The sequence below is a fragment of the Sinocyclocheilus rhinocerous genome, unplaced genomic scaffold (genome assembly GCF_001515625.1).
Source record: "Sinocyclocheilus rhinocerous isolate Xijiao unplaced genomic scaffold, SAMN03320098_v1.1 scaffold11396, whole genome shotgun sequence".
NCBI classification, from domain to species: domain Eukaryota; kingdom Metazoa; phylum Chordata; class Actinopteri; order Cypriniformes; family Cyprinidae; genus Sinocyclocheilus; species Sinocyclocheilus rhinocerous.
In genome coordinates this window covers 958-11,248 of record NW_015630648.1, presented here as the reverse complement: position 1 = coordinate 11,248, position 10,291 = coordinate 958, and the positions used below count along the sequence as shown (strand labels likewise).

Sequence of the window (10,291 nt, the reverse complement as noted above, 5' to 3'; positions counted from 1 at the left end):
TTCTGATTCTTTCATAGCTTCATCCGCAAGTCTCACACTCACCCCCAGACTCGTCCATACTTCTCGAAACACTCCACATCGAAGTGATGAACACCCTGAAAGAGCAGATTATGATAAGACACTGAGAGCACAGGAGACGAAGCTGAAGTGTGCTCGAGATCATTCATTCATTAGAGCGGATGAATCTTTAGCAAACCTGAGTTGAGTCAACCTGCAGGAGCTCATCACAGGTCAGTGTTTGCTCGAACACACAACTCACCTTTCTATATTCCAGCATCGTTCCGAAGAACGGCAGGGCTTTGGGTATATATATATATATATGTTAATATATGAAATTATTCCAGTTTCATGTTCCTTGTTTTTATTTCATATGACAATATATCTCATATGGAAATTTAATAGAAGCACATATATTAGATTTCTGTGTGGATTTTTATGAAGATACAACTAGAACTAGTTCTTCAGTTGAACAGAGCGTCACTTACATGAAGAGAAGCGCCACAAACAGCATGAGCAGAGCCCATGTTTCAGCGGAGAAGAACAGACCGTAGCTCATGGCTTCTGCTCCGGGACGCTCAGACTACAGAAACACTGGCAGCGAGCAGCAGCAGCTTTATTCTGCTCTCAGATTACACATTAACCAGTGGAGAAGAGCCTCACAAACACACACACAGCGTCACGCTCACCTCTGAACACACTCACAATCTCTGCTGTGTTGGGTCTCACTGCTGAACTGAGCTGAACTCATCGATCCCACCACAAAGGTGGGATTTTTTCCCCACTTTGTTGTTGTAGTGTAGTGTTCCTGGTCCAAAATGACCGGCCTAAAAAATAGCCGTAACACTTTATTTTTTCTACTAACCCTAAACCTACCCTAACAGTCTACTCTGAGAGTTAGTAGATATGTAGTTGCAGATTAAGGAGAATTAGTTGACATGTAGTTGACATGTAGTTACAAAGTTACTTATAGTTAATAGAATGTCTAAAGTGGACTATCGAAATAAAGTGTAACCAAAATTGCTTATAAATCTCTCATTATGGTATATTATCACCAAATATTGGATTCCATCTTTTTATCAACTTGTTTTTATATAAAAAAGCATAATTTGTGGATTATTAGTAGAAATTTGACATAAAATATGAAAAAATGCACTGTTTATTACAGTATTGCGCTTTAAAGGAGACATATTTGACCCTGGACCACAAAACCAGTCATAAGGGTCAATTTCTCGAAATTTCTCTGAATAAATAATCTTTCCATTGGTGTATGGTTTGTTATGATAGGACAATATTTGGCCGAGATGCAACTATTTGAAAATCTGGAATCTGAGGGTGCAAAAAAATCTAAATATTGAGAAAATCATCTTTAAAGTTGTCCAAATTAAGTTCTTAGCAATGCATATTACTAATCAAAAATTAAGTTTTGATATATTTACGATAGGAGATTTACAAAATATCTTCATGGAACATGATCTTTACTTAATAGCCTAATGATTTTTGGCATAAAAGAAAAATCTATAATTTTGACCCATACAATGTATTTTTGGCTATTGCTACAAATATACCCCAGCTACTTAACACTGCTTTTGTGCTCCAGGGTCACATATGAGTTTAAACTTCTGATATATGGTTTTCTGAGAGCACACAACCGAAGCACACGCACAGAAAGCGGCTGTCACAGCATGTGAGTACTAAACTAAGTTCTCATTCACACACAAGTTTACGTTAAAAACACACGAGTTACAAAAACAGTCGGTTATGTCTGTGAAGGTAAACATCTTTTTCACGTTTCCTTGGTTGGTAGATGCACCGGACACCTGATTATAGCCCTTAAAACCTGGAAAAGTCAGATTTTCATGATATGTCACCTTTAATGTTTAATGAAAATGAAGTTTGTTTTTAGATGTTTTATCTTGTACAAAATGGTACAAAGTCACACTTGTAGTGTTCATAATCAAAAAGATTTAATCCAATATTTGGTGATAATAAAGCATCATTTTCTCTTTGTATGCCAAATTATTATTTAAACTCTGTATGATTGTGTAAACAGGCACCAGAGTCATAGACACCACACACACGTCAGATACATATCTGCAGACTTTTATTGATTTGATACATTTTGTTTCATATTTCTATTTTATTTCCTTCAAGGTTAACCTAATGTAATCTCTTTTCTCAATCATCACAAAGTAAAACCTCTAAATATGAATCTCATGGCATCATCATTTCCACTCTCAGAAAGTCCCAGATGACAGCAGAAACTGTCCAAAAAGTAAAGCAAGTTACTGATCTCTCAGTCCGAGTCCGAAAGACCCGGAGAATCCTCCTCTTCACTGAAGACTAGAGACTACATCTATTCTTTTATTTTAAAAGACCGATCAAACCTCCTCCTCGGACTGAAAGAGAAGCGTGCAGCAGATGAACGGTGGTTCAGGAGCTGCTCTACGATGTGTTGTTGTTACAGATATCTTCTGTGAGGGAAACTTTCCGAGGCTTGAGCTTGAGTTTGATGGGCTCTTTGGGAGAAAGGAAACCGTTGATGCCGAGCTCCAGAGGAACCTGTGAAGAGCAAGAGAAGGTGAGTGTGAGTGAAGGACCGCAGTCCTCATGTGTGACCATGTGGAGGATCCGTCTGCTCACCTGAGTCTGGTCACAGAGGGAGACGTCGAACCTCTGCAGGATCTCCACGATGGCCAGCTTCATGGTCACCTGAGCAAACCTCATCCCGATGCAGTTCCTGGGCCCCAGACCGAAGGGCATGTACATGTAGGGGTCGATCGACTCCTTGTCTTTAGTGAACCTGGGAATGAAGCAGAAGCAGTTACTCTGAAGAACCACTGAGATGTTGGGTTTTAGAGTGAACTCAGGTCTGTGTTTCTCTGGCTCTAGTTCTCTACAGTGCTGTGTTTTGTGGTTAATGACTGACCTCTCGGGTTTGAAGCTCTCCGGGTCGCTCCAGTAATCCGGGTCTCTGTGGAGCGCGTATGTCGGGATCATCACCACCACGTCTTTAGGGATGAGGAGGCCGTTGATATCCACCGTTTTCTTACAGACCCGCTCGAGTCGTCCAGCGACGGGGAACAGCCGCAGAGACTCGTTCAGCGCCGCGTCCAGATACTCCATGTTCATGACGGCTTCATAGTCCACCGGAGCCTTCAACACAGTTCAGAGCTTAACCTCTCAAACTCTTCACACTTACAGATTCACTCAGTTCTCCGAGCTCTACCTTATCAGCGAAGGTCTGGTCGATCTCCTCCTGCAGTTTCTTCATGGCCTCTGGGTTGGTTGCCAGATTGTAGAAGAAGAAGGACAGAGTGCTGCTGGTGGTCTCGTACCCGGCGAAGATGAAGATCATGGACTGCGAGAGGATCTCGTGGTCGCTCAGACCTGCACAGGACACCGTGTGAGGAACGTTTCTTCAAATACGGTACAAGCTCTTAACTCTCTGAGATGCTTCACCTTTCTCTGTGTGTTCGTTGCTGCTTCCGTGCTCAGTTTTCCCGTCTGTCTGAGAATCAACCATCAGCTGCAGGAAGTCGACTCGCTTCTACAGGAAGATGCATGCGATTATATTTACGCTCATGCATTTGGCGGCTGCTTCTATCTACTTTGGCGTTGTTCGTGTGAAGTGTTTGTCGTACCTTCTTGTGGTCCTTGGCCACTCTTTCGGACTTGATCTTCTTTAAGGCAGCGTAGAAGAAATCGGTCACAGATGTCGGGAATAAGGCATAATCCATTTTGTCCAGGACAGGGGTGATGAAAGGAAATAAAGCTAGTGAAGAAACCGAAAAGGGTCAGAACGTTTCCTACGCTCAATTGTGTTGAACTGACAGGACTAGTTGAGCTGTTTACCGGTGAACAGGAACAGAGGGTTCAGGAAGTCAAACTTCAGCATTTTCTTGATGTTGGTCACAAATGGGTCTTTAGGGTTGTTGAGAGAGTCGATGTCGACGCTGAACGCCGTGCTGGTCACCACATCCATACTGTACGCCCCGAAGAACCTGAACACATGCAGACCAGAGAGAGCTATTGTCATCTGATAAACATATAACCTATATTCTCTATAAATAGTGAATGTTCTCCATGAATATTATCAGTCTATATAGGTTATTACAGGTTATTGGTGAGGCATCTGAACACCTTTGGTCTGTAATTAAAGTGATATTATTGCAGCTCTGTTCTTATCTATTCAGATAACAACAGGCCATATGTGGTATTATGTAAGACTCTCGAATGTGGGACTCACTCTTTAATATCCACGGCTTCTCCTCGCGTCGCTGTTTTCCCCAGATTATCAACCAGAATGTGAGAGTGAGTCTTCATGATGCCGAACATCTAGAGCGAGGAACGCAGTGTATCATCATCATCATCATCAACTCAAACCATCTTCATCACACACAGGTAACAGTGATATTTTAATACAAGCCTGAAGTGAATCAAACAGCATGAATCTTTCTGTAGTTCAAACGAGTCATTTTACATCTTGAGCTGAATTCTTGTATGTTTGTACCGCAGCATAGTATTACTGCCTTCAAGTTCTGCTTCAGATAAGAGATATTAACTACAGCTATAACACTTGTTAGCCTGAGAATGACACGGATAAAGAGAAGATAAATCATCAATAAATCCTAATGTGAATCACTTGCTCTGAGCAGCTCAGCATAAATGACTCTGTAGTTCAAACGAGTCATTTTACATCTTGAGCTGAAATCTTGCCAGGACTGTAACATGTAATCACTAGAGATATTAACTGTTAGAGGACTATTAAAGCATGAGAAGGATGCAGATGCAGATAATAGAATAAAGCATGAAGTATAATGTGAATCATTAGCTCAGCTCAGCTCCAGTCTGGGTTTCTCTCTCAGATGACTGACGGTTTATCTGTGGCATTATCAAACAGAAGAGGACATGTATGTGTGAGTGACTCCAGACTCACAGACCTCCTTTAACCTCCCGCTGGTGAAGGAGGGCGAGAGGACGCTGCGGATCCTCCTCCAGTCGTCGTCTTCAACGAGGGACACGGCGTCGTACAGCGGCCCGTTCAGACGGAAGTTCTGCCGGTTCAGAGGACAAATCCAGATGAAGCCACAACACAAACACAAACACGTACTGTTCCATCGGCCGGAAAACATTCCAGTCATGCAGATTTATTATTATTACAATTGAAAGAATAGCATTTTCTGCTCAAGTCCCTCTGTATTTTATAGAGCTCTAAAGTGGACACGGTGACTGAAAACAAGGTCCATCACTCTACATTCAGGGCAGATCAAATCAGTATTTGATGAGGCTGATTTAATTTCAGAACGAAGATGATGAAGATGATGTTACCCTTCTGTTGGTGAAGAGAGAGTAGCATTCTTTAACCAGGATGGTTTTGATGAAGGATTGGTCCATGATGCACAGAACAGGCTGCCTCGCATCGTAGATACTGCGAGAAACACAAACAATATTGACATTCAATTCAGAAGAATCATTTAGTTCATTATAATAATAACTCCACCAGAATTTGTACGAGGTTTGTGAGATCTGTGAGGTTTCATAGTCTGACACTCACCCCCAGACTCGTCCATACTTCTTGAAACACTCCACATCGAAGTTGTGAAACCCCTGAAAATGACAGATGTGTTCACATTCAGAGACGAATCCAAAGAGTCATCAAAGAAACACTGCGAGAGGACTATGAAAAGAAGTGAAGCTGAAGTAACAACATCCAGATTCACATCACATTCCTTCAATAAAGCGAGCGGATCTGAACTGAAAGACTGACGGAGAATCAGGAGATCATCAACATCCAAATGTGTCCAAAGTTCAGTTTAACACAATACCAGACTCATGCTGCTTTAAGACTACAGACTCGCCTTTCTATATTCCAGCATCGTTCCGAAGAACGGCAGGGCTTTGGGCCCCGGGATGCCCAGCTCCTTGAAGACACCATGAGGCCAGGATCCATATCTGGAAATGACATCAGAATATTTTTAGACAGATGTTATGACATTACCAGCAGCAGATCTTGCTACTGATTGCTTTGGGTGTTTAAACTGTTCGACCTTTGACTGAAGACGACTGTAATTCTTCAAACTCATTACTTACTGACTCATTCATATTAAGATTCCAGAACTAGAACTAGTTCTTCAGTTGAACAGAGTGTCACTTACAGGAAGAGAAGCGCCACAAACAGCATGAGCAGAGCCCATGTTTCAGCGGAGAAGAACAGACCGTAGCTCATGGCTTCTGCTCCGGGACTGGCACTGGCAGCGAGCAGCAGCAGCTTTATTCTGCTCTCAGATTACACATTAACCAGTGGAGAAGAGCCTCACAAACACACACACAGCGTCACGCTCACCTCTGAACACACTGACTGCTGTTCATCAAACCACCGCAGCACCATCAGGCTTACATAAACCGCCAGGACTAGTTACTAAACACTGCTCAAAACGTTATTCATTCTGTTACATAACCACATAGATTGGTCAAATTCGATATAGAAAAGTGAGACTGATTACCCCTTGGTTAACTGCTAGATGGTCAGACTATAGTTCTTCAGACACAGTGACTATGTTTATGCAACTTTATATCGTGTTTGTTCTCTGTTCTGGTCACAATTCCTGCTTTAATCCAGCTGTATTTATTTCTTTTTTATATGTATTTTACGTCTCTTTTCCTAGAATATGACCGTTTCTGTTTGTTTTTCACTTCTCAGAGGAAAGACAAAGATCAGTTTGCTCTGGACAGCACTGAGATCGAACGGAGAGCAAACAGAGTCCATAGAGAAATGTGTCTACACTTTACTCTTACTGTACTGGATATAACTACTGGCTGATTCATTATTTCTCCTGAAGAATTTAGGTCTCAACATGTCTGCTTTCTAATCTAGTTTACCTGGTATGGTATATCATGACTGTTGTTTGACTCTTTGACGAATTGCCTCTATTGTAAATCATTTAGATAAAAGCGTCTGCTAAATGCATTAATGAAGATGTTAAAAAAAAAACCTGGCATGTAAATGTAAACATACTTGCGTATTGTGTAAATATATGCATGCCTTGTATAAATGTGACTTATAGTATAAATGTAAACATAAATACTGTGTAAATGTAGCTTATCATGTAAACGTAAACATAATTGTGTAAATGTATACATAACTTATTATTGTATAAGTGTAAATATTCATCTGCTGTAAATGTAAATCTAAATGTGACTTGTGTGACTGTAAACTTAACCATATAAATGTAAAAGTAACTATTGTGTAAATATTAACTAAGAAACATCATGTCTCCTGAAGCAACGTCTGACCAGTTTTCCTCCGGTATTTTCACAGAGCTGAAGCTGGGATGTTTTATTTCATCTCTTTAACCTGAGGTCGGAGTGTGGCTTATTCAGCATGAGTAGTGTGTGTTTTTAATTATACTGGTGTTGACTCTTTGGCCTCGTATTTTATGGCTCCTCTTTCTTGGCTAATGGTCATGCATTCAGCTTCTATCAATCAGTCACTGACAGCGATGAGGTTTTGACACGCACATGACATCATGGTGTTGTACTTACTCTATAGAGTGAGCTTGAGTAGCTTGATAAGATTAGCATGCGCACATGAGTTCGTTTCATGGCTCACTTGCTTTGACCGTATGTAAACGTAGCATCTGCACAGGTTCACAGTCTCTCCAGTAACCATAGAAACCAGCAGTGTGATCCAGTGGCTCCTGGGACTGGGTCTCAGATGCTCTGTTTTTCTCTCTAAACTGCATTTGATTGTGCAAACAGAAACCAGAGTCCACCAACACCAGCCCTCATTTCAAGAAACTATTTTCCCACTCCGTGCAGAAGAATGGAGGAGGAGGAGTGAACGGCTCATGTTTTACGGCTCTCAGGTTGCGTGTTTAAGAGCACGCAGTCGTTCCCGGGGCAGGTATGGGCTTGTTCTTCTGGGAATGTGGGAAACAACCTGTTAGACGATACAGGTGACGTGTGTCATTCATGCAACAACTGCAATCTGACCTAAATAATGACTGTTTCCAAACAGGTTTCCCAGACACTCCTCCGATCTGCCCCACAAAGTCCCAATAAAGTCAGCTATAATGCTATGCTAATTATGGGGTACTTAAAAGTATAAATATATTTACGTTGCAGTTCTTGCACATAAGGATTAGTGAATATACGAATATTAAAACATGCTATTTTTTTACTCTTCAGCTGATAATTAGTTCATGAATATCCACCTTATTTTGCAACACAGAAGCAAGCTTTTTCTGTGAATGCGTGTACTAAAAATATATGCGCTACAAACCAGTGTTTATGATTATAGGCCATACATACCACGTAATATTAGAATAAGCACCTTCTAGTTTCAAAATACTTACAATATAAATGATTTGTAATTTTACAGGTTGTTACCCCTTTATTCCCCAATAATAATAGGTTAATAATAAAATATTCATTAATTTGATCTTTTTGTATATTAAAGAAGCCAAACAGTACATCCTTAAAAAGCAGAGAGAAACCCTGGAGCACACTGCGATTGATAACATTAGAAAATTCAATCCAAAATAGCTGTGTGCGAGGACAATCCCAAAAGATATGCATATCAGTTTCATTAGGGTCACCACAAGAAACAGCTTGTATCTATGTCTGATTTAAACCTTTTCAAAAACCCTTTAGATGCTCTCTGTTTTATCTCTTTATAGCCCCTTTTCACATGACGTCACGCAACTTCCGTTCTGACGCGAAGCAGGGTATTCTTACTTCCGCCAGCATAGTAAGCGCTATGGCTTCCTATATTATTTAATATAATGAGTAATGATATATTTGGAAAAGTGGCTCCGGGAATTAGCACTGGAGTAAAGAGAATAAACTGCTTAAATTATATGGGACTTCTTTAGAGAAAGTGTCAACATTTAAGTATCTAGGATTATGGTTTGATGAAGAATTATCATGGAAGGACCATATAGATGTTATATTAAAGAAATGTGGAAAAATGTTAAATGTAATGAGAGCAGTAGCAGGACAAGATTGGGGTGCTGACAAACAGTCATTAAAGGGCATTTATGTTGGTCTTATGCGATCAACCCTAGACGATGGATGCATTGTTTATGAGTCGGCATCATCAACGTTGTTAAAGAAATCAGATGTCATGCAAGCTAAGGCATTAAGACTCATTTTAGGAGCAGTTAAAACCACACCCATCGCAGCATTACAAGTAGAAACGTCAGAATTGCCATTAATTATAAGAAGACAGAAACTAGCAATGGCATACTGGGTGAATCTACAGGGACAAAGAGATAGTCAGGTAAAGGCTTTGCATGGGAAATAAAGGAGTGGGTAAATGAAGCTGGTCTAGAGTCAGTATCATTTGCCCCAATAGTGGTAACATCCCCAATTCCACCCTGGATAATAGATCAACCAGAAATAGACATACAATTACATAAGAACAGAAGGGAAATGAATGAAGCGGTTCGTTTAATTACATATGTATATGAGCATATAAAAACTTCATACTACTAATTTCTTCAAATATATACAGACGGGTCCCAGAGTAAAGACACTGGAAGGACAGAGTTTGAGGAAGAGTTTGAGGAAGAGTTTGAGGAAGAGGAAGAGTTTGAGGAACAGGAAGAGTTTGAGGAAGAGTTTGAGGAAGAGTTTGAGGAAGAGGAAGAGTTTGAGGAAGAGTTTGAGGAAGAGGAAGAGTTTGAGGAAGAGTGTGAGGAAGAGGAAGAGGAAGAGTTTGAGGAAGAGTTTGAGGAACAGGAAGAGGAAGAGTTTGAGGAAGAGGAAGAGGAAGGATAACAGATGGTGCATCAGTATATACAGCTGAGATGAGAGCTGTTTTAATGGCACTAGTATTAAATGTCTACATGTCATACAGGTCGACACTATTACAAGATTCAAAGAACCATGAAGAAAATCAAAATAATTCACAACTTATGTAGAAGAGAACAAGCTATTTTCACACATTTACGAAGAGGACATTCAAATCTAAATCATACTTTACACATTACAGGGAAGCATAACACGGGTCTATGTGATGTCTGTTTAATAGAGGAGACTGTAGAGCATGCTATGAAGATATGTAAGATATATGGAAGAGAAAGGAAGAATTGCAAGCAGTAGGATGTCAGGAATTTACTACAACCAGCTTATTAAATGACGGTCCAAATTCAGGAAAACAAATACATGCAGTCATGAGATTTATTAAGAATAGTGGGTTATATAATAGGATATAGGAGGGTTTGTTCATTCTTTTCACACTCCATCACAGTAGGTGGCGATATGCACCTTTGAAGTTGGTTCGCAACTC

General features: G+C 40.4%; 1 protein-coding gene across 1 annotated transcript; it reads right to left on the bottom strand.

The window, feature by feature from the left end:
- Positions 1–1,892: 1,892 nt before the first annotated feature.
- On the bottom strand, positions 1,893–6,251 carry LOC107740699 (cytochrome P450 3A30-like). The gene is made up of 13 exons (XM_016553205.1): positions 6,156–6,251; positions 5,859–5,952; positions 5,555–5,607; positions 5,329–5,428; positions 4,941–5,054; positions 4,247–4,335; positions 3,853–4,001; positions 3,642–3,772; positions 3,460–3,547; positions 3,227–3,387; positions 2,927–3,153; positions 2,641–2,800; positions 1,893–2,559 (listed from the first exon to the last, which is right to left on the bottom strand). The coding sequence occupies exons 1-13, from the start codon at positions 6,224–6,226 to the stop codon at positions 2,443–2,445; spliced, it is 1,554 nt and encodes a 517-aa protein (XP_016408691.1). The 5' UTR covers positions 6,227–6,251; the 3' UTR covers positions 1,893–2,442.
- Between the last annotated feature and the right edge of the window lie 4,040 nt (positions 6,252–10,291).

What these genes read in the sequence shown, in the direction of transcription:
- LOC107740699 (XM_016553205.1), bottom strand. Translation starts at nt 6,226, where the DNA reads ATGAGCTACGGTCTGTTCTTCTCCGCTGAAACATGGGCTCTGCTCATG. An exon ending in CCAGCGGGAGGTTAAAGGAG is followed by an intron (nt 4,336 to 4,940) that starts GTCTGTGAGTCT and finishes TCCTCGCTCTAG; the next exon opens with ATGTTCGGCATCATGAAGAC. An exon ending in CCCTCTGTTCCTGTTCACCG is followed by an intron (nt 3,773 to 3,852) that starts GTAAACAGCTCA and finishes TTTCTTCACTAG; the next exon opens with CTTTATTTCCTTTCATCACC.